Genomic DNA, 25,929 nt, shown 5'->3' on the forward strand with positions numbered 1-25,929 from the left:
TGCTAGGTGCCACAGACTTGTGCCAAGCACATGTGCAAGAGCTCAGAAAAAGGTAAAAGCCTCTCAAGATCACAGTCTAATAAGACAATAGGAAAACAACTATATAAAAATAATATACCTGGTCAATTAAGTAGAGAAAAATAAGAGGTGTGACACGTTTTGGGAAAGGAAAGGCTTCACAGAGAAGGCCAAAGGAAGAGATGAAGATGTAGAATGTATTAGGCACAGGGACATTTATTGAAAAGATCCAATCTCAAAATGATGAATCTTATTCAAAAAACAATAAGGAAACGGGCATCACTGAATCCCAGAGTAACAGGAGGAGAAGAAAAGTATAAGAAAATCTAAAAGGTTGGAGGGTGCCAGATTGTGAAAGGCTTTGAATTCCAAAGAAAAGATTTTATCTTTTATTTCAAAGCTAATAAGCAACAACTAGAGTTTTTTTTTTTTTTTAATAGTAAACACTAGGGATAAAAAAAAAAAAGGTAAAATACAAAATATCCAAAGTTAATATATTGAAAATCAGGAAAAAAATAAAGAAGCGTTGGCATTAAAAAAAAAAAATAACCTGAGGGGCAGCTATGTGATGCAATGGATGGAACACCCTGGGCAAGCCACCTAACCCCAACTACCTTGGGTGGGAGGATCCTTGAAAAAAACAGATCAAGGAAAAATTACTTAAAGGGTAAACAACAAAGGATTCTAGGAAGATGGCAGAGAAGAGCAGGAAATTCCATGTTCTCCAGATACCCCCTGAAAAGAGAAAACAGAACCTCAGGGTGAATATGGACCAATAAAAACAACAGAATAGTAGACCTCTGGGAGCAATCTCAGATCAGAAGACACCAGATAGGAGTTGTGATCCCTGTGAAGTATAAACACCACCAGGCTAATTCTGTAGGAACAGTAAAAATCAAGCCGTGGGGACGGGCTAGAGTGGGAGGTAACCATTGCCCCAGCTACAAGAATTTTCAAATCCCTAAAAGTGTGGGAAACTGCAAGAGGTACATCTCAACTGGAAGATTGAGGGAACCTCTGCTGATGAAGGACACCAAACCCATCTGAGCTGCCAAGATGCAGCCTTAGATGAGAAAGAACTAGCACATATTCAAGAGGCCTTGCCAAATGATTGGATGTGGCAGTGAAAGATAGGAAGGATTCTGTGTAGATTCAAGTCTGGGGAACTAGATCAGGAGATAGTGTCCTTGAAAGTAACAGGCAAGATTTTTGTGGGTAGAGGTTTTCGGGGAAAGATAATGGGTTCCATTCAAACACAATGAATTTAACATGCTCATGGGATATCCAAGTTGAAATATCAAAGAGGCAATTGGAGTTATGTGACAGGAGATATAGATGAGTAGAGTTTTCTAAAAAATGTAACATTTGATTTTGTCCTATTTTGCACAAATTCTCCTATTTCTGATGACCTTTCAAATATTACTGAAAGCAATAATTATCACATCTGCCAGTTATTTGAAGTATGTCAAAATTCTGATCCAAGAGGTTTTAACAAAATTATCTACTTCAAAACTTATCTAAGTAAAAACCATGAGTAAAATAAGAAATTAACCGTTTGTACAATCATGGGCCCATGACAGGATCAGCTCTTGTATTAAACTGAGCTTCTGCATTGACCTCCACATTCCATGCTTAGTCCTCTTCCTCCAGACCTTAGAAGCTGAGTTCTAGATCTTCTACACCTACCATGGAATCCCATAACAAATTGCCTGACACAATGGAGTCCTGAGATGTCCTAATAAGAGTATATGCACAGACCAGTATGTTCCCAGTCCTTTCCAAGATCCATCACATAGGTTTCTGACTACCCTGGGGCTTTTTCAGGGGAGGTCTCTGTTCTTGCTCCTTCCAGATATAGATTCTTACAGGTAACACATGGTTCTGGTGGTGCTGGGAGAATTTTAGCTTATTTGGTTGCACTGGCTTGGCTGGTAGCTCCTTTTTCTATTGCTTCTGGATTGCAAGAAGTCATTGCATTTCTTTTTTTTTTTTATGTTAAACATGTTAAAATAAATGTCAAATCCAATATATATATAAACATAGTTATACAATTCTCTTGCTGCACAAGAGAAATCAGATAAAAAAAGAAAGTAAATGAGTAAAAAAACAAAAAGCAAGCAAACAACAAAAAGAGTAAGAATGTTATATTGTGATCCACATTCAGTTCCTACAGTCCTCTGAGTGTAAATGGCTCTCTTCATCACAAGATCATTGGAACTGACATGAATCATCTCATTGTTGGAAAGAATCATGTTCATCAGAATTGACAGTCATATAATACTGATGATGTTGTGTACAATGATCTCCGGGTTCTGCTCATTTCACTCAGCATCAATTCTTGTAAGTCTCTCCAGGCCTCTGAAATCATCCTCTTGATCATTTCTTACAGAACAATAATATTCCATAACATTCACATACCATAACTTATTCAGCCATTTTCCAATTTATGTTTCCATTTTCTTTCCACTACAAAAAGGGCTGCCACAAACATTTTTGCACATGTGCGTCCCTTTCTTTCCTCTAAGATCTCTTTGGGATATAGGCCCAATAGAAACACTACTGGGTGAAAGGGGATACAAAGTTGGATAACATTTTGAACATAGTTCCAAATTGCTCTCCAGAATAGCTGGATCTATTCACAACTCCACCAACAATGTATTACTGTCCCAGTTTTCCCACATCACCTCCAACATTTGTCCTTGTCTTTTCCTGTCATCTTAGCCAATTTGAGGTGTGTAGTAGTATCTCAGAGTTGTCTTAATTTGAATCAATTCTCTATATATTTTAGAAATGAGATCTTTATCAGAACTCTTAAGTGTAAAAATGATTTCCCAATATATTGCTTCCCTTCTAATCTTGTCTGCATTAGTTTTGTTTGTACAAAACCTTTTTAACTTAATTAAAATTATCTATCTGGTGATCAATTATGAGTTCTAGTTCTTCTTCGGACACAAATTCCTTCCTTCTCCACAGATCTGAGAGATAAGATATCCTATATTCTAGGATAGAATTTGCTTATAATATCACTCTTTATGTCTAAATCATGAACCCACTTAGATCTTATCTTGGTATGTGGTGTTAGGTGTAGGCCAAGCCCTAAATTCTTCCATATTAGTTTCCAATTTTCCCAGCAGTTTTTGTCAAATAGTGAGTTCTTATCCCCAAAACTGGGGTCTGGGTTTGTCAAACACTAGATTGCCAAAGTTACTGTCTATTTTGTCCTGTGATCCTAACATATTACACGGATTGATACTCTATTTCTTAGCTAGTATCAAATGGTTTTGATGACCGCTGCTTTATAATATAGTTTTAGGTCTGGCTGCTTTATAATATAGTTTTAGGTCTGGCATACTGGGACACCTTCATTAGCATTTTCTTTCCATTAATTCCCTTGAAATATTTAATCTTTTGTTTTTCCAGATGAACTATTTTCTAGATCTGTAAAATAATTTCTTGGGAGTTTGATTGGTATGGCACTAAATAAGTAGATTAATTTAGGTAGTATTGTCATTTTTTATTATATTTGCTTGGCCTTCCCATGAGTATTTGATATTTTTCCAACTGATTAGATCTGACTTTTATTTGTATGGAAAGTGTTTTGTAGTTGTGTTCATATAGTTCCTGACTCTCCCTTAGCAGATTGATTCTCAAATATTTTATATTATTGACAGTTACTCTGAACAGAATTTGTTTTTGTATCTCTTGCTGCTGAACTTTGTTGGTAATATATAAAAATTGGATGATTTATGTGAATTTATTTTGTATCCTGCAACTTTGCTAAAGTTGTGAATTGTTTCTAGTAGTACTCTAATCGTCTGCAATGAGTGATAATATGGTTTCCTCATGAACTACTCTAATTCCTTTAATCTCTTTTTCTTTCCTTATTGCCAAAGCTAACATTTCTAATACAATACTGAATAGCAATGGTAATAGTGGGCAGCCTTGTTTCACTCCTGATCTTATTGGGAATGGTTCTAGTTTATCCTCATTACATATGATGCTTGCTGATGGTTTTAAATAGATGTTACTGATCATTTTAAGGAAAAGTCCATTTATTCCTATATTCTTTAGTGTTTTTAATAGGAATGGGTGTTGGATTTTATCAAATGCTTTTTCTGCATCCATTGAGATAATCACATGATTTTTGTTAGTTTGGTTATTGATATAGTTGATTATGCTGATAAGTTTTCCTAATATTGAACCAGTCCAGCATTCCTAGTATAAATCCTTCTTGGTCAAAATGTATTATCCAGGGGATGACTTTTTGTAATCTCATTGCTAATGTTTTATTTAAGATTTTTGCATCATACCCTTTGACCCAATAGTATTACTACTGGGTTTATATCGCAAAAAGATGTTAAAGGAAGGAAAGGGACTCACACGTACAAAAATGTTTGTGGCAACCCTTTTTGTACTGGCTAGAAACTGGAAACTGAATGGATGCCTATCAATTGCACAATGGCTGAATAAATTATGGTATATAAATGTTATAAAATATTATTGTTCTGTAAGAAATGACCAACAGGAAGAATACAGAGAGGGTTGGAGAGACTTACATGAATTGATGCTAAGTGAAATGAGCAGAACCAGGAAATCATTATATATGACAACAACAAGACTATATGATGATCATTTCTGATGGCCATGGCTCTCTTCAACAATGAGATGATTCACACCAGTTAAAATTGTTCAGTGATGAAGAGAGCCATCTACACCCAGACAGAAGACTGCAGGAACTGAGTATTGACCACAACATAGCATTTTCATTCTTTGTTATTGTATGCTTGCATTTTTGTTTTCCTTCTCAGGTTTTTTCTTTCTAAATCCAATTTTTCTTGTGCAGCAAGATAACTATATAAATATATATACATATATTGGATTTAACATATATTTTAACATATTTATCATGTATTTGACTGACTGCCAGTGCTAGAGGAGGAGGTGGAAAGAAGGAGGGGAAAATTTGGAACAGAAGGTTTTGCAAGGGTCAATGTTGAAAAATTACCCATGCATATGTTTTGTAAATAAAAAGCTATAATAAAATAAAATACATATATAAAATCTTTTTATATATATACTATATTCCCTATATATTTAGACTATTATAGACTAATTTCCCTAATGAACATTGATACAAAAATCTTTTCTTTGTTGTCACTCTACCCGATTTAGCTTTCAGCAAAATATCTGTGTCATAAAAGGAATTTGGTGGGACTCCTTTTTCCCCTAATTTTTCAAATAGTTTATATAGTATTGGAATTAATTGTTCTTTGAATGTGTGGTAGAATTCACATCTGGTCCTGGAGATTTTTTCTTAGGGAGTTGATTAATAGTTTGTTTTGTTTCTTTTTCTAAAATGGGAATATTTAAACAATTTATTTCCTCTTCTGTTAATCTGGGCAATCTATATTTTTGTATGTATTCCTCCATTTCACTTATATTATCCAATTTATTGACATATAGTTGCTAATTATTGCTCTAACTTCCTCTTCATTGGTGGAAAGTTCTCCCTTTTCATTTTTAAGACTAACAATTTGATTTTCTTCTTTCCTTTTTTAATCAAATTAACTAAAGGTTTATCTATTTTGTTGGTTTTTTTCACAAAGCCAACTCTTAATTTATTAATTCAATAATTTCTTATTTTCAATTTTAATTTCCCCTTTTATTTTCAGAAATTCAAATTCAGTATTTAATTGAGGATTTTAAATTTGTTCCTTTTCTAGTTTTTTTATTTGTATGCCCAATTCATTGATCTTCTCTTTATTTTATACAAGTAATCATCTAGAGATATAATATTTCCGCTTATAATCTGCTTTGGCTGTATCCCACAAATTTTGGTATGATGTCTCATTATTGTGATTTTCTTGGGTGAAATTATTGATTTCCTGTTTCATCCATTCATTCTTTAGGATTAGATTATTTAACTTCCAATTAATTTTTGGTGTATTTTCTCCTGGTTTTATAGTGCATGTGATTTTTATTTCATTATGATCTGATTTCTGTCTTTGATTTTGAGGTTTTTATGCCTTAACACTTGGTCAATTTTTGTATAAATTTCATGAACTGCTGAGAAAAAAGTAAACTCCTTTCTGTCTCCATTCAATTTTCTCCAAAGTTCTATCATACCTAACTTTTCTAACATTTTGTTTACCTCCTTAACTTCTTTCTTATTTATTTTGTGGTGCGATTTATCTAGTTCTGAGAGAGCAAGGTTGAGATCTCCCACTAATATAGTTTTGCTGTCTATTTCTTCTTGCTTCTCTCTTGACTTCCCCTCTAAGAATTTGGATGCTATACCACTTGGTGCATATGTTTAACATTGACATTGCTTCCTTTTCTAGGGTGAAAAAAAAAAAAAAGCAGGGGTCAGAATCCTGATCTCAGATCAAGCAAAAGCAAAGTGAGATCTAATTAAAAGAGATAAGGAAGGAAACTATATTTTATTAAAGGGTAACCTAGATAATGAAGCAATATCAATACTAAACATATTCTTTAGAGTTCTTTCCTTTTTGCCTTTTTATGTTTCTCTTGAGTTCTGTGTTTGGAGATCAAATTTTTTGTTCAGTTCTGGTCTTTTCATTAGAAATAGATGAAATTCACCTATATCATCTTCCTCCCAGAAAAATAATGCTCATTTTAACTGTATAGCTTATTCTTGGCTGTAATCCAAGTTCCTTTGCCTTTTGGAATATCAGATTCCAGGCCTTTCGATCCTTTAAGGTGGAAGTTGATAAGTCTTGGGTAATCCTAATTGTGACTCCTCGGGATTTCAATTGCTTCTTCCTGGTTGCTTGCAATATCTTTTCCTTGGTACAATAGTTCTGAAATTTAACTACAATATTCCTTGGGATTTTAATTTTGGGGTCTCGTTCAGGAGGTGATCAGTACACCTTTTCAATAGCTATTTTACCTTCTGATTCTAAATATCAGAGCAGTTTTCTTCTATGATTTCCTGTAAGATAATGTCTAGGTTCTTTTTTTCATGGCTTTTAGGAAGTCCAATAATCCTTAGGTTGTCTCTCATATCTATTTTCCAACAAGGTCAGTTGTTTTTCCTAGGAGGTATTTCATATTTTCTTCTATTTTTTCATTTTTTTTTTTTTGGTTTTGTTTGACTAGTTTTTTAGAATCTCATTGAGTCATTCACTTCCATTTGTTTGATTCTAATTTTTAGTATTGTTTTCTTCAGTTATCTTTTTTAGCTTTTGTAGAGCATTATGATTTTTCCATTCCTTCTTGCAATGATCTCATTTTATTCCCCCATTTTTCTTCTGTCTTTTAAGATCCTTTATGCAATCTTCCAAGAAAACCTTATGAAATGGGGATCAGCTTATATCTCCTTTTGGGGCTTCATCTGGAGTTGCTTTGCCTTTAGGAACCTCAAGATTTGAGGTCTGTTCTCTCTCTCCATAAAAGCTGAGAATTCTTTGTGGTTTTTTATACATTTTTTTAAGACTTGAGATCTGTTCAATGCAAAGAAGGGACAGCTGCTTTAATTTGCCCTGGGGCAGGTTCTGCTGATTGATTTCCAGTGCTTGGTATCACTACTAGGTCCTACATTCTTCAGGGGCTCAGTGGTTTACAATTTGCCTTTAGCAGCAAATCTACCAAAACACCTGATTGCAACCAGGACAGAGTAGTCTAAGAGGCTCGCAGATGATTCCCAGCTGCATGGAACTGCAACGCTTTGACTCCCCACCCCAGCTCCTTGCCTCAGTCTTTCTGTGCTGCAGTCTGGGCTCAGCAGACTAACTCCTGCCTGTTTGAAACAGACCTTTTCTGAAGTTCTTCCAAGGTATCTTCTTCTGGGAGTGTTATACTCCATATATTTGTGGGTTCTGTGACTCCAAAACCAGTTTAGAGGCTTCATCTACTGTTGGTTTGCGAGAAGGTCAGAGGAGGTCACAGAAAGTTTTGTCTGCTCTCTGCCATCTTGGCTCCATCCCCCAATCATTGCCTTTCTGAATCATTTTTGAATCTGGTGTGATTTTTAGGTTCTTGCTGCAGCAAGTACATGGGAAACCTACTTGAACAAAAATCAACTATACAGCTTTGAAAAATATATGTTGGTTTGGGGAGTTCACTATGCATTCATATGAGTCTTTTCACACAATTCCTGTTTTTCTTCCACAAAATTAGTTTCTTTTCTTATTGTGACAATTTTACCCTTTAACTTCTTATAGTAGTTTCTCACTTTTTATAGTAGATTCTCTTGATAGACTTACACTATAGAATTTAAATCCATTCTTCACCGGAACCTTTAAAAATTTATTTTCTCTTCAAATTAAGGGAGATGATATTTCTGTCCTTCAAGTCCTTTGTCCTTTGTCACAAACTCTAGCAGGGCATGAATCTGCAATGTAATCTCATTTCCTGAACAGAATTTCCTTTTGTAGATTCCTTCAAACTTTGAAGAAAGAAGTTATCATTAAAGTAAGTCAAGAAATCATCTGTAATAACTACAGCAGAGGTCCTGATTCTGTTCATTCTCTCCCTACTACCATCCAAACTAAAAGTTCTTCCCCCCTCCCCCCGAGGCAATTGGGGTTAAGTGACTTGCCCAGAGTCACACACCTAGGAAGTGTTTTAATCCCAGGTTATCCCTTCACAAATGCCAAATATGAATTCATAGCTACCATTGACCTTTTCTATTTCTATTTATTATTCAGTCATTTTCCAGTCATGTCCAACTTTCCACGACCAAAACCTACTTGAGTTTTCTTGGCAAAGATACTAGAGAGATTTACTATTTCCTTCTCCAGCACATTTTACAAATGAGGAAACTGGGGCAAATAGGGTTAAGTGACTTGTTTCAGTAGGCAAGAAGTGACACAGAAAATAAGTGTCTGACTTTAAGGCCTAGTTATTTATCCACCTAGCTACCCTACTCAAAAGTTAATAAAGTTTTTTACATAAATACATTTTTATATATTTTTAATGTATATTAACTCTCTGCAGTCTCACAATAATCATATGAGGAAAGTACTAAAATTCTTCTTATTTTGAAGATGAGAAAGTTTCATGAAAGTGAGAGAGGTGATCTGCCCAGGAGAAAGAAATAACAAGAGTCTGAAGTAGAATCTGAACTCAAGTCTTCTTGAATTCCTGATTTCTTATCCATTGCACTTTCCTCTGCCTCTAGCATACCTCTTTTAAGCATAAGAAATAGTTTGTGGATAGACCTAGAGACAAGAGACAAAATGTTTAATGTGAGGACTATCAAGAAAGCTAGTTTTGGCTGGATCATAAAGTGCCAGAAGGGAACCTGAAAAGGAAGCCACAGTCACACTGTGAAAAGCTTTAATGCCAAACAGAAAAAAAATTGTAGTTGATGATAGAGGCAATTAGGAGAAACTAGAATTTATTAAGCAGGGGAATAAATCTGACTACCATGTTCTTTGTTTCATTTGTCATTTAGATGTAGATTACTCCTAAATTCACACACCTAGCTTCATCACTCTAAATTTCAGCTCCATATTATCATCTGCATACATATCAAAGTCAAAATTTTCAAAACAAAATTTCTAATCATTCCTCCAGAACTACCCTTTTTCCTAATTTCCAAATTTCTTCCCCCCCACCCAAAAAAATCAACATTCTTTCAGTCATGCAGGGTTACAAATAGGAGGAAACCTATGGTCTTTATGTTCCCTTACTTTATAACCAATCAGTTGCCCAGACCATTCAATTCTACATCTACATTTCATTCTCCTCCTTTCCATTAACAAAATTATTATCCATCAGGCTGATGGCCTTGTCCTTGAATTACTAGAGCATCCTCCTAAGTGAATTCTTCTCTAATGGTTAAGATTGATTTATTGTAATCATTCTATCTAATAATTAGTTCTGCACCTAACACATAGCTGAAGCTTCATAAATGCTTGCTGAATTGAAATCATTTTCCAGATGACTGAAATCCTCAATCACTACTATCTCACACTTCTGAAGCAAGTTTATGCTTTGTTTCCCAAATTTCTCAACCTCATTCCTATCCAGGTAGTTTGTTGTATACTCTATTAATAAAATAATTTATTCTTCCATCAATCATACCAATGTTCTCCATTATTCTTTCTTTTTGAATCTCCAATACATTGCACATTTTTGGCCCACAGTAGGCATTTAATAAACATTTACTGATTGATTATTATCTCACACAAATGTACCTTAATAAACAGTACAAACATGCCTATCCCCATGTATGTAACTTAAAATATAAAAATCACACATACACACACACAATAGTAATGCTAATTACTAGTTTAGAACTCTGTCATTAAAGAAAAATGATCGAAACATCTATACAGTCAAAATTTCAAAAAGGAAAAACTATATTGAATCATTCAGACACTTATGTTACATAGTTTTAAATTTAAGTTTTGGTTCAAACAATGCCTCAAAGCATTAAGATCCCTAAGTTATTTTACATGATGGTGCTAAAAAGGAGAGAGTGTGAGAAGGTCATAAAAATCAGCAGACAGACCTGTTCTGGACACACCAGCTACAGAATTCATTCTTCACACTATCAGGAATGTTGACCTTCACTGTCAGGATCTTCAAATTTTCCCCTCGGTTAATGGCCAGAATCTGAGTGTAAACATAAAAGGCAAAGACAGATGACATACAAAATATATAAAGGATAAACTTATTAAGTCAACATTTATGAAAGGGACTGTCTAACATTCTACTACAAAGCAGGTCAGTCATTTGGAAAATAACTAAGTTCTACTTCTTTTTCTCAAAATGGATTTCAGTAATCCATCAATAAGCATTATTAAATGAACAAAGTACTAGTCATACCATAATTTTACAATTAGTAATTTTTATTATATTTAATAGTTGGTTTATGATAAAGTGGCATGCATATAAAATAAATTTCTATATAAAATTTAGATCCCACTCATTTAGAATTATAACAAAATTCAAATTTATCAGCATGACAGGATTTAAAATGAATTTTATATTTTCCAAAACTATACAAAAGTATTTACTAAGAAAATAACAATGTATATGAAATGCTTAAAATTTGAAATACATTCTTTTTCTTAAACTCATCTGAAGCATGCATTTACTTATAACATTTTTTCATGCACTTTAAAAATTATGTTTAACTGTTAAATTTAAATAGATTCATTGAGAACTTCTAGCAAGCAAATATTTTGTTAGCAAATTCAAGTTATTACCAAAAAAGTTACTATGAGTATCTGAAAATATTAAACAAGGATTTCTTGTCTATATTCAGAATGTTTCTTAATTTATACTGATAATCCCCCAAAATATTAAGGCTTTACTATATAAAAAATTCTCCTCTTGTGCATTCAACTATATATTTTGAAAAGTTTATACACAAAACCAGATTACAATATTCCAAAAAGATAAAGATCCTTATATCTTCCATCTCCATACAATAACCTAATATAATACCCAACAGAAATAGCCAATTTAAAAAACTATTCAAAACATTTGGAAAAAAAAGATTGGAAAAGAGAGGTAAAAGTTTTACTTTTGTAATAGTCAAAAACCAGGAAAAGCCCACAAATATGAAACAAATTCTCATTACATTTTATAAATGAACTAAGAATTTAAAATGTTTAAAAAGTCCTTCTTAAACATTGGAAACTGAGAAACAGCACTCAATGGAAATTCAAAAACTTTCTACCCAAATCTCTTTCACACACCCCCTCCCACATGCACAAAAATGTATTAAAAGTTGATATTCTAGAAGTATTTTATTTTCCCACCCCTGTGCACTGTCAATATTTAGCATCCGGTATCAATCAGGAACTTTAATTCAATCGCTAGCTAACTCAGACATGTCACATATGTTAAATACAGGGGTTTAAAGTGCCTTCAGGCCAGAGAACTCATTTATATTAAACAGCCTTCCTGACATATCAGGCCTGACACATCCTTGAACAACCAAGCTTGTAATAAAAATTGTATGTGAAATATTAAAGCACTAGGTATAATGACTGCCAAGGAAATATTGAAAATTCAGCTTTTAACTAATCAAAACTGTTCAGGTTTATTCTTAAATATCACATTAAAATGTAATTTTTTAAAGAAAATGTCCAGGAAAAAACAAGAAATTAAATATAGATTAAAACTCTTCAAACAATTCTGATATTATAATTATAGATCTGTGTTTCACTAAAAACTCACTAGGAAATACTGTGTTTCAAAATAGAAGTTATCAAGTAAAATTTCATGGAACAAATAATTTTACATACTTTGACTATACTGTGATAAGTACAGTATAAACTCCAAACAGAATTGTAGCAATTATATAATTGTATAAGATTTAATATATATTGGATTACTTGCCATCTAAGGGAGGGGGTAAGAGGGAAGGAAGAGGAAATCTGGAATACAAAAGTTTTGCAAAGGTCAATGTTGAAAAATTATCCATGCACATTTTGAAAATAAAAACTTTAATAGAAATAAATAAAACTTTAAAAAAAGAAAAGAAAGCATTGTAAAAATTTTCATTATGTTTTTATACAGCAAAACAGGGCAATATGAAGGAAAAACGATGTTCATGAACAAATATTTATTAAGTCTTTACTAGGATACGGAGTACTGTGCTAGACATTTTAAATGACACAAACACAACCTCTACCCTCAAAGAACTTTTTCAATACTGTTGAAATGTACTGAAAGTACTAAAATATTGTTTCAATAGGAAGATAAAATGGAAAATTTTAAAACACAAGATAAAATTCAAGTAAAAAGCAAAAAGTCAAAAAGGCAATAAAGGCAAGGTTCGAAAAGCCACAAGGTATTGCTAAAAAACAGCAAAGAAAATTTTCAGCTTGCTAACAGGATCATGGTATAACAATCTGTTACTTTGTTACACCACTAGATGGCACTCCAACCATCAAAATGGCAAATTTGTGACAAATTATCCAATTTGAAGAATTTCAATTAGAAAACAGGTCTGAGGCCAAGTCATCAAATTCAAAACTGAAGAAGAGTGGTTTCTTCTATGCTGTCACTAAAAAGCAGTCATTCAAGACTCTGTACAAACACCTCCAGTGAACCAGAAATAATCTACAGGACAGCCCATTTCATTTCTAGGTAGTTCAAATTATTTGAAGCTTTTGTTCACATCAAATCTTGCTATGTTTTTCTGCACCTTTTACCCACTGCTCCTAATAGAACTATGGGGCCAAAACAAGTTTAATCCACTTTCCACAAAGCAGGATTTCAAATAATTAAGCTAACTTCACTGCACAATTTTTTTTTACTGATAAGATGAAAAAATGATCAGAGTTCCATTAATCAGCATTTGCACAGGATGGATTCAAGTGCCTTCATCATCCTATTTATCCTAATTTGAATGCATATCATCTTGTCAATATTTAAATATGAGAAGAATACAACATTACAGGTATGGTTTGAAAAAGGCAAGAGTACACAAACTCAATGTAGTATTCTCCAAACACTGTGCATCCATTGATAAAGCCTAAGATTACAATAATTTGTTTGGTGCTGATGACAAATCGACTTATGATCACTAAACTTAGAGATCACTAAAACTCTGAGATCCTTTTCACGTGATCTAAGTATATGTTCCCCATAACATGAATTATACAACTGATTACCATGAGAAGTATTTTATAGTTATGCTTATTAAATTTTTTCTTATTAAATTCAAACTTCAATTCAAATTCAAAATTCAATTCAACTAACTTATTAAGCAATTATATACAGAACATCATGCATGGCATTAAAGAAGATATTAGACCAACATACTAATACACATTTTAAGGTTGTGTTTTATATACATTACCTCATTTGATCCTCCTACCAACCCTGTAATTATTATTTTTATTCCCACTTCATATTTGAAAAAAATGGGGAAAGTAAAGATTAAGTGATCTAAGCAAATCACAAAACTAGTAAGTATCTAAAGTAAAATTTGAAGTCAGATCTTCCACTTGACATTGACTTCTCTAGTCCGATAAAAGTTAGACATGGTGGTGCATGTGTATAATCACTACTGCCAGGGAAGCTGAGGCTGGCAATCTGTCAAGTTTTGGAGTTCTGAATTTCAGTGGAGCAAGGCAATCTGCTGTCTATTCCAAATTCTACATTTGGGAGTTGGTATCACCATCATGCCTAGGGAAGGGAAGGGAAGGGGAAGGAATGATGGAAGGAAGGAGGGGATGAGAGAGAAGAAGAAAGGAAAAAGGGGAGAAAGGAAGGGAGGAAGGTAATTGTTGTTTTGTTCTTCATTCTTACAGAGGACTATGATATCAAGGGGGGGTGATACCATGCCAGGCCTGCAAGTGAATTGGACTTAAGTGAGTATGGGTTGTGCAAAGTTAACAGCTTCATTTTTTCTTCTAAAGCTGTATGAGTCCAACAAGATATGGATCAGGATGACTAGAGAGAGTGGGAGACTTTGGCCTTTATAAGTTAAGAACCTTTTCAGGATTCACTTTGTCTGAGGCAATGCCCATTCAGTGATTAAGATTAGTTTAAAAAATGAGGCAGAGAACGGCCTCTTTACTTAGTCCAAAAAAAAAAAAAAAAAAAATCAATCTGGAAGTGGAAGACCTTCAAGGGTTCAGACCAAAACAGAAACAACTACTATTTACACTCACTCTGAATTATCAACAAATTTAGGAAAAATCCATGATAAAAATATGTCATTTATGCTAAAAACTCTATAAAGGTTAGGCATCAGAGAGCCTTTTAAAAAATATCATAAAAAAGCATTTATCTTAAACCAAAAGCAAAAATCGCATGGGAGGGAAAATACATTAGCACATTTTACAATAAATGTGGGAGTAAGATGAGGATGCCCACTATCCCAACTATTATTTGACATGATTCTGGAAATGTTAATAATAAGATGAAAGAAAGTAAAGTCACAAAAATAGGTAAAGTGGAAATAAAAATATGCTTAGTTGCTAATTTTATGCATCTATACATGTCAAAATCCTATGGGTTCAGCAAAGATAATAAGTGAAATAAGTAAAAATTTCAGAAAAGTTGCAGGCTACAAAATTAATTCTTAAAAGCCAACTGCATTTCTACATAATGACAAAAAGTAGGGACATATCATTCCAAATAATTACAAAATATGTAAAAGTGTCATATTACTGCATTGATCAACATCTAACACCTATGACAAGATAGGAAATGGGTTCATGATTTATACATAAAAGATGAAATTATAAGCAAATTAGGAGAACAAGGGATAGTTTACCTCTCAGATCTATGGAGAAGGAAGGAATTTATGGCCAAAGAAGAAGTAGAGAACATTATAAAATACAAAATGGGTAATTCTGATTATGTTAAATTAAAAAAGTTTGTATAAGACAACAACCGATGCAGCCAAATTAGAAGGAAAGCAGAAAGCTGAGGAAACATTTTTTTATAGCCAGTGTTTCTGATAAAGGCCTCATTTCTAAATTATATAGATAATTGACTCAAATTTACAAAATTACAAACCATTTCCCTCCATCCCTCCTTCTGCCTTCCCTTCCTTCCTCCCTCGAATACTCCCCCCAATGTGACTACACTAATCTTCTTCCTATTCCACTCAAGATACAATATTCCTAGCTTTTACAATGGTTCTTTGTCATGAGTAGAATGCTCTCCTTCCTTACTCCCAACTTCTCTGACCAATTATCAATAAACCCTTACAAAATTATTCTAAAATGCTTATTCAAACGGTACTTTTGTAAGTATTTAATTCAAAAGATACAAATGACCAGAAAAGTGGCCTGTTGTTTACTAGCTAAGGAAGTATTTTCTGCTAGAGACAGTCAATTTCTGAAGAGCGCAACATTACTCAACTCAAAACCCACATTCTATTTTCCCTTTCCCCAACATCCCTTCCTTCTGAAAGATTACCTTCCATTTATATTGTACATATTTTGCACATACACATATATTTACATGTTGTCTTTCCAATAAGAATGTGAGCTTCTTGAAAACAGGGACCATTCTCTGGAATGTTGCACTTAGTACAGTATCTGGCACACAGTAAGGGCTAAATAAATATTTGCTGATTGATGGATTTCTCCAGGCAAAACATTCCTAGTTCTTTCAGGGAATTTTTATAAAGCATGGGATTTAGCATAATTTTCAATCCTCTTCCCATAAAATTAGTAAATAACATGAAGCTCTTTATAACTTTATCCTATAAATTTAATCTTCTTTCTCTTGGTTCTTTGCTCAATCCTTTTGAAACTTAGCCCATTTCAATTGGCATTACAATTACAATAAACTTTGCCCCTTGATTTGGAGATGGGTTCAAGCCTGCAAATTCTTTTGAGACATCTTACCACACTGGTCTGCAACCACAAACTCTTGAGAACTCCTCCTTTTGAACCTCAACACACTCTTATCCTGGTGGCAATGCTCCTCAAATAAATTTACAGATTTAATACCATACTGATCAAAATATTTTCTCAAAGCTTATTTCAGAGTCAGATAATTAAGTTATTGAAGATATACAGGAAGAAAAAGAATTGTGATATGTATAGTGTTCAGACAGGAACTTGAACATATGATGGAGTTACTATAGAAAATGAGGCAAAACTGTACTAATTTTGATGATAAAGGAAAATTTTTAGAAAGACTAGAATTATCAATATTAAGAATCAAATAGAAACTCTGGATGCTCTTAAAGAATAAAAGGTAAGGAGATTTGCAGAATTGACTGACTATGGGATAAATTTCAAAATCATTGGGAATAAGTTTCTCAATTTTCTGCTAGAATTATAGTGGTCGCTTAATTAGAGCAATGTAGACATAGGTATAACCTCAGTAAATCCTCACAAAATTATTCTAAGAGGTTTACATGAATAATTTCATTTGTAATACTGAAGATCTCAATGAAGAAGTCTATAAACCATAAGATCTAATTCAGGTGTGAATGATTAGAAAAGGGGTGTCTGTTACGTACAACCTATGGAAATATTTTCTACCTGAGATAGTAGATTTCTGAAGAGGACAACATTTACAGTATGTGGATTTGGATTTCTTCTCTTCATTGGCAAGCTAACATTCCAGAAAAGATGGCGTTAATTCTTGTTTTGAGCAATGTTTATAGTCAATCCTAAGAAAAAGAATTGAAGACAACCATTTATGGTGTTTTTTACTCTCAAACAGTTGGAAGAAATATTTCAGAAACAAGATTGCACATAAGTTCCTTTACAAATATTTTTCCTATTATTCACAAACCTAATTTGTTAATTTTGATCTACATCTAACAATTAATTCTGATTCTTTATTTCAATGGATAACATATCCAACCAGAAGTCAGAAAGACCTGAATAAATCCTGCCTAAGGTATTTGCTAATTATATGACCTGGGCAATCATAACATCTCCAACTCGGTTTCTCTCAATGTAAAAAAGGAGATAATAGTACCTATTTTCATAAGATTGTTATAAGGATCAAATTCTATTCTATATCTATTCCCCCAATAGATAAATGGTCAAAGGATAAAAAAAAAAAAAAGTAATTACTAACTAAAAACCTTTCAAAATACAAATTAAAACAATTCTGAAATATCACCTTGTACTTATTATTACCCAAAATGTTTAAAGCAATAAAACTCAATGTAAGGGAGCTATGGGAAAAGAGGTATATTATTATGACACTGGTGAAACACCGAATTTGGAAAGCAATATAGTATTATACAGTAAGAGCAACAAGATAAACTGCAACTACATGTAAAATGTCTTATAAACTTTAATACTAAATATTAGTTATTTATTTATGTTATTACATAATTATTAATAGAATTTGGACTGGTAATCCCAATATTAGACTAAATATACTCTAATTAAAACAAATATACCCTAATTAGAACAAATATCCTAAGCAGATAACTGATAGGAAAAAAATACTACCGAAATATTTCAAACAAATTTATTTAAATTTTTAAAAAATTTAAAACAATCCCTATTCCTAACAACTCAAAGAATAGAAGAAATTTTGGGAAGTGTAAAGATGCCAAAAAAATACAAGGAAACAAATATTTTTAAAAAAAAACAATTATGACTAATCTCTCAGTTTTGAGTATCTGAGTAAGCCACAAAGTTCATCAATTGAGGCACTGACAAAATTGTTAAAATTTTAACAGAGTCAGCACCTAATAAATGTTGGTGGAATGAACTCAGTTGTACTCTATACTCATAATTTGCTTTGTACTACAGTGGTTTCTATACTTTTCCTACATCCTCTATTATATATAAACTCTATAACAGCAAGAACTTTAACTCAATATTACATTAGCCACAATCCTTACTATAATAAATAAGTAAAATGTAGGTATGAAGACTACTATGAGATCTATACTACAGAGATGAAAAAATGAGGGAAAGGATCACAAAAATATTTACAGCAACTCTTTTTGTGGTGAAAAGAACTGGAAATTTTTAAAGTATACATCAAGGGAGGAATGGCTGAACAAGTTATGCTAAGAGATAGCAAAAATAAGAGAGCATTCATTAATATACATATATAATGTGTATATATGTGTGTGTGTGTGTGTGTGTGTATATATATATATATATAAAGTGCATATGTGAGATGAAATAGTTACAGTGATAGAAATAATGAAGAAAATGGTTTAAGTTAACCTAGGAAAAGTACTGTGAAGTGATGCAGAGTGACATGATCAGACACAGGAGAAATTTATACAATAACAATAAAACTGCAAAGAAAATAATTCTGAAGGACTTGGGAATTCTGATTTCAATTTGTGGTATGTGGATGGTTGTGTGTATCTGTATGTGTGTGTTCTTTGTGGATGATGTGAGACTGGGAGGGAAATGACCATAACATTTTAAAATTTATTAGAGAAAAAGAAAGTCACAGTCTGATGTGTACTTTGAAAATAATGAAAGCAGATTTTTAAAGGACTAGATATGATCCTACTGCCTAAAATTATATGAAGAATTAAGTCCAAGTCAGATGGAAACTTTGCAAGAATGAAATTTTGAAAATACAGAAATACTCAAATGAATCTGTGAGCCTTGTAGATTCCAGGAATTTATTTATTTTTATCAATACTAATTTCATTCTTAATAAGGAAACAATAAGAGGAACTGCTATTCTGAATGGGATTCTGACCAACAAAGAAGAAAAAAAAAAAAAAAAATATATATATATATATATACACACACACACACACACTCACACATACACACATTTGAATAACCCTGGGTGAATTACCAAATTGCTATCTATATGAATGTTTCTACCTATAAAATGGTACAGCACAATAAATCAAGAGGTGGTTCTATATCACGAAATCTTAGATTAAGGTCTCACCTATGAATGGGCCCATGGGAAAATTACTTAATATTTTCAGGATTCCCAGGCTATTCTTTAAGACTAAATTTAAGAGATGTTGATATACATTGGTTAAAAAAAAAAATTCCTCACTGGGCACATTTCACACAAATGAAATCACAGATTTGGTTCAGTTTCTCCTATCCCCCTTTTCACCTCAAAAATTCTGGGATAGTGTAAGGGTAACATTTAAATAAGTAAAAATTGTTTGAATTTTTTACAAAATAATTGATAAACTATGCATATCCTTTGATCTGCAGTGTCTCTACTGGGTCTGTATCCAAAAGAGATCATAAAAAAGGGAAAAGGACCCACATGGCCATCGTCTGAGGAATGGCTGAATAAGTTATGGTATATGAATGTAATGGAATATTATTGTTCTGTAAGAAGTAATCAGCAGGATGATTTCAGAGAGATCTAGAAAGACATACATGTACTAATGCTAAGTGAAGCAAAGAGAACATTGTACATAGCAATTACAAGATTATGTGAAGATCAACTGTGATGGACTTGGCTCTTTTCAATAATGAGGTGATTCAGGCCAGTTCCAATAGACTTATGATGTAGTGAGCCACTTGTATCCAGAAAGAGGACTACTAGGACTGAATATGGACCACAACATTTTCACCTTTTTTTGTTGTTGTTTACTCATTTCTTTTTCCTTTTTGACCTGATTTTTCTTGTACAGTATGATAATTATAGAAGTAATGAGGGGAGCCCCGAAACACACACAAACAAACACACACACGCACGCACACACACACACACACACTCTCTCTCTCTCTCTCACTTTGGGGGTGAGCCATGAGGTACAGCACTTGAAAAGCTCCTTGAAGGAGAGATTCTCCTTGAACCCTGCCTGTGAGAAACTTGCCCCAGGGAATCAATATAAAATGTTTTTTCTTGGTTTGACTAGTTGAAGTTATCTCATTTAAGTGGAGATCTAGATTTCTATTGACCCCTATTGTTGGCTCAACCACTCCCAGTAGGTGGTCTCATCTAGGTCTGGGGGCAGTAAGTAGGTCTACAGCATTGAGGGAATCTCATTCAGTTGAAACTTCTGTCTCAGATTTCCTTATAAAAACTGTCAATTTTAAACTCAGTCCTTGCAGAGGACCTAACATGCCATGCCAAGGAACTTCTCTCTCCCTGGCATAGCAGCAACCCTCTGCCCGCTAAAATGATACTCTCTTTCAGCTTTAGCCTCTCTTTATCTGTCTTACCTATTTCCTTAACAAGACTTTATACCTCTCTGTTGGGATTTCTCTGCTAGAAACTCTGCCACACCCTGCCACCAAGGAATTTAGTCTTTCTAGTCATATATAGCTAAAGCAGACTTCCCAATGCCAATAATAAGCTTCTTTTACCAGTCTAGCTTTTCAGGTTTATCAATTCCTTTATGAAAGACCTCTGCGCCGCCAGAAGGGGGTTCCCACAACTCCCTGCCCTGTGCCGATCCTAGAGGAATCTAGGGGAACCAAACCTCTTCATTTGGTTCCCTGAATGCCGAACCTGACACTAACATCAATTGGCTGCCTGACTGGGATTTTAGGGGAGCCTAACCTCATCAGAAGTATGTTCAGAAGAACTGCACTATTTAATCTATATTGGATTACTTGCTATCTAAGGGAAGGGGGAGGAGGGGAAGGGAGGAAGAAAATTTTTGAATGCAAGGTTTTGCAAGGGTGAATGCTGAAGTCAAGATAATATGATGATTGCACTGGTACACAAACATTCCATAACTTTAGGATCATAGAATAAGATCAGAGATTTAGAGCGACAAAGCATCTCAGAGATCAATGAGTATAAAATTGCTTATATATGAGGAAATGAAAGCTAAAGGAGTGTAAAAACCAACTGGATTATATAAATTCTAAGTATCAGAGCTAGGGGATGAATCTAACTCCTTTGACTCTTGATCCAGCATTCTTTCCCCACTGCTTCTCTATTCAGTTCCAAAATTTAATGGTACCATGAGGAAGGGTGGTCCTGGACCATTCCAATAAGAAGAAAAGTTCTGGCAAAATATATAAAAAGCTGAAAAGGATTCTAGGAAGAATCCTAGACTGTATATCTGTTTTCTGAAGAACAGTCTAGCTGAGACCAGAAAAGATAGCAGATTAAGCGGAAGCAATACTGTCCAGTTCTACCCCCACAATTATCCAACAAAAACTGAGCTGTGCAATCCAAGGGAACTGCAAGAATAAAAACCACAAGTCATTTTTCTAGCCCAGATCAGCAGAAGAAACAGAGAAGATAATGTGTTAAAAACAAGATCTACCTAGAATGACACCATACAAAGCCTTCCAGCACTGGTATTTTGAAATAGAGGAGAGGGCTGAATACTAACAGAAGTCAAGCACAGATGGACCTGACACTGGGCAAGGAATAAAAAGGGGGCAACTGGAAGCTCTCACTCTGACCCGAGAATACCACTATTATATGATGATAGATAAGAGATATATTACAGAAATTATATAAATATTTTTATTATTACTGATATAAACTGTGTCCCCCTTGATCTTTTTTTTGGGAGGGGAGAGGAAAGGTGGACCTGGGTTAGAGAAACCCTAAAAATCTCAAATCCCTCCTGACCTCTGGTAGGGGCCCCACTGTCATGTTCCTAAAGGGAATCCCCAGATAGTAATCTCCTACAATTCAACTGGAAATCTTGGTCTGGGACATAATCACTGCTCTTTATTGAATTGAAAATTAGTCCCTCAAATGAATATAAACTGTTTGCATTTTTGTTTTTTTCCCCCAGGTTATTTTTACCTTCTGAATCCAATTCTTCCTGTGCAACAAGGGAACTGTTTGGTTCTGCACACATATATTCTATCTAGGAAATACTGTGACATATTTAATATGTATAGGACTGATTGCCATCTGGGGGAGGGAGTGGAGGGAGGAAGGGGGAAAGTCAGAACAGAAGTGAGTGCAAGGGATAACGTTGTAAAAAATTACCCAAACATGGGTTCTGTCAATAAAAAGTTATAATTATTAAAAAGAGAGAGAGAGAGAGAGAGAGACATTAGGGACTATGGAAGTAGTTGATAGGAAGTTACGGACTAAAGAACTAGCAGGAAAAGTTTGGGAGGAAAATAGCAAAATTTGAAGAGCAAATGAAATAAAATTATTAAGGATCTTTTTAAAAAGAAAAAGAAAATTAGTCCCTCAGATAATCTGGAGATTGGTCTCTAGCTCCTGACCACAAAAGCCCAATCAATATAAATAATCAAAGGCTGAAACCCCAAACTTTTGCTAAAAACCCCAACAGGATTTGGCCCACTGGGAATTTGTTTCTTCTCAGTGTTATAAACCTATTTTTTGCCACAAACCTCGCCTGTATTCATTTGGGTGGGGAATTCTTTTGCAAAGCCTGCGACACCAACATTGGCTGGGGGATCTCTCAAACCTCATTTCTCACACCTCATCAATATGAAAAATCAATTTTAAGGAACTTAACATTGAACAAACAATTTAAACATGGACAATTTGGGTTTTGGTTTTTGTTTTTTTTTACACAGAAAACACTATATATATACTATATGTTTAAGATTAACATCAACAACAGAGTAATTAAAAAAAAAAGATAGGAAGAATCAAGGTAAAAAAAATAACTGACATATAAATTAGGTGCAGAAGAAAAATAGACACGGAGGCATTAGAGGAGGGAGGAGGGCTCATAGTTCTGAAAACCTCCTCATATCTACAATGGGTTTAATAGGCAACAATACATCTAAACAATGAAGAGTACAGAACTCTCCAAAATCTATAACGAAATAAAAGGGGAGGGATGAGCAGATAGGGAAACAAGGGCTGAGGAAAGAAGACAAGGGAGGGATCTTTGGATGGGGGTGACAAGGGGAGCTCTGAAACTCTTTCTCTTTCTCTCTGACTTTGGAGGAGAAAGCTAAGCTCTCCTCTGAGAAACCAGCCCCAGGGAATAAAGATAAAGTGGTTTTCATTCATTTATTTAGGTGGGACAGGTTGAGTACCATTCCTACTTAGAGTTGGAGATTCTAACCCTTTTGAAACTGGAAATTAGTCCAGAGACACTCATTCAATTCCAAGATTTTCTATTCTGATACCAGCTTAAACTGCACCCAGTCCCCATCTAAAAGTAACCCCCTAGGCTTCTATTATAAAATTAGCCAACTTGGGGCTCAATCCTTGCAGAGGATTAAAGATGCCAAGGAACCTCTCTTTCCCTGGAATAGCAGCAACCTTTGCCCACTAAAATGATATTCTCTTTCAGCTTTAGCCTCTCTTTAGCTTCCTCACCTATTTCCCTAATAAGAATTTATACCTCTCTGTTGGGATTTCTCTGCTAGAAACTTTACTTCTCTGTCAGGACCTTGCCACCAAGGAATTCAGTCTTTCTATTTATGCATAGCAAAGGTTGACTTCCCAATGCCAATAATAAACTCTTTTTTACCAGTCTAACTTTTCAGGTTCATAAATTCCTTTATGAAGGACAGCTGTGCCGCCAGAAGGGGTTCCCATAACTCCCTGCCCTGTGCCGAATGCTAGAGGAATCTAGGAAAGCTAAACCTCTTCATTTGGCTCCCTGAACTTCAAACCTGCCACTAACCTTATCAGGGGGAGGGCTAAGTAATAGCAAGGCAAGTTATGGAGCAGTATTTAATTAACCAGGCAGCAGGGATAGGAAAGATGTACATGTATGGGAGGGAGTGGGTGTGAGTGTATGTATGTAGGTACATAGCTACACATGTATATAAATATATCTTTTCTTAGCTGTAGTCAGCTTGGGGGGGGGGGGTGGTAGGAGGGATGAAAGGAGGAAAAAAGAATAAAGTAAATAAGGTGCACAGCAGAGAACAAAGAACAATTTACAAAAAAGTAAAGAAAAAAATGAACATCCATGAATATAATTTCTTCTAATAATATATATACTTTCTTGATCTGATAATTTGTTGTTATACATTTTAAATCCTCTCTGATGTTCTGCTAGACAGATAACAACGTTCTCTTTTATTTTGTTCTAAACTCCTTTTCTGTTTATCTTTTTTTCTTACTGGTTTTTCAAATAAAGCTCAGAGTACTGAGCTTTCTTCCTCCATATTACTTCATTTGATGATCTCTATGACTGAATAACAAAATAAAATGCTAACTTTATAAATATGTCTATCCTGCCCCAAATCCTTTGTCTTCCAATCTAGCATTTCAAACTGCCTTTCAAAATTTCTACAACTGGCTCTCTAAGTAGCCGTCTTAAATTTGTGGTTATTCAATATCTTTTTCAGTGATTTCTGTACTCCTCATGACCCTATTTGGGATTTTCTTCCAAACATTAGATTCACAGAGTTAGTAAGTATCATAATAAGCTAGATCTAAATTCACAAGGTGAATCTTCTTGACTTCAGGCCCAGTACTATGCCAACTAGCTGCCCAGATATCTTAAACTAAACATGAATAAAACAACTCATTATCTTCTCTCCCTAAGCATTCTCTGCTTATTATTTTAGAAGGCAACAACATTTTTTCAGTCCTTTAGAATGGGAAGCTAGGAGTTACCCTCAACTCCTCACTATCATTCATCCCCTATATATTGTCAGGGCTATGGACGTCACTTTTGTAACATCTCACAAAGACTCCTCCTCTAAGACTGCCATCATTCTCCTGCAGAACCTCATCCCTATTCCAATCCATCCTTCATTCAGCCACCAAAGTGATTTTTCTGAAGTTCAAAATCAACCATTTCACCCCACACCCATCCCCACTCAATAAATTTCAGTGCCTTCCTATCATCTCCCAGAATATACAAAATGTTGTTTGGCATGCAAAGCCCTTCAAACTAGATCTGTCCTACCTTCCCAGTTTTCTTATACCTTACCACCCAACATGTATCTTCAAACCAGTGCCACTAGTCTCCCAACCATTCCACAAATAAGACAATCCATATTCCAACTCTAGGCATTTTCTCTGGCTGTTCCTCAGCAACAACCCTCATGCCTACAACACTCTCCCCCTTCAACTCCCATTTACTGACCTCCCTGGCTTCCTTTAAGACTCAACTAAAATCCTTTCTTTAAAAAGAAGCCTTTACCCACCCTTTTTAACTCTTGATGTCTTCCTTCTGTTAATCATTTACTGTTTATCTTGTATATACATCTTGTTTGAATACACTTGTCTGCACATTGTCTTCACCTAAAACTGTGAGCTCCTTAAGGATGGGAGTTTCTTTTGTCTTCTTCTAAAACTACAGTGTTTAGCACAATGGAACATAATAAGCATTTAATAAATATTTGATTCATTGATTAATTAATGATTATAATTGATCTCAGAGACAATAACAAAAACTGACTTTTAAAAAAGAGACTATCAGATATGATTGCAATGGAATATTATTATGCTATAAGAAATAACAAGCAGGATGATGTCAGAGAAATCTGGACTGACACACTGATACATAGTAAAGTGAACAGAACTAGGAGAATGTTGTATATAGTAACAATATTGATCGATAAAGAATTGAGAATGACTTAGCTATTCTGAGCAATATAATCTGAAAGGACTAAAGATGAATTACAGTCTACCTCTAGAGAAAGAACTAATATTGTTTGATTA

General features: G+C 34.2%; 1 protein-coding gene across 3 annotated transcripts in view; it reads right to left on the reverse strand.

Annotated features, from left to right (window-relative positions):
- SRBD1 (S1 RNA binding domain 1) overlaps nucleotides 1–25,929 on the reverse strand; it is a 274,697-nt gene that overhangs the window by 210,706 nt on the left and 38,062 nt on the right. For all 3 annotated transcript variants that reach the window (XM_023494981.2, XM_023494984.2, XM_023494982.2), the window contains one exon: nucleotides 10,499–10,602. In XM_023494981.2, coding sequence (XP_023350749.1) covers nucleotides 10,499–10,602 — 104 coding nt within the window. The remainder of the gene's footprint in view (nucleotides 1–10,498; nucleotides 10,603–25,929) is intronic.

Source organism: Sarcophilus harrisii, chromosome 2 (assembly GCF_902635505.1).
Source record: "Sarcophilus harrisii chromosome 2, mSarHar1.11, whole genome shotgun sequence".
In the NCBI taxonomy this organism is placed as follows: domain Eukaryota; kingdom Metazoa; phylum Chordata; class Mammalia; order Dasyuromorphia; family Dasyuridae; genus Sarcophilus; species Sarcophilus harrisii.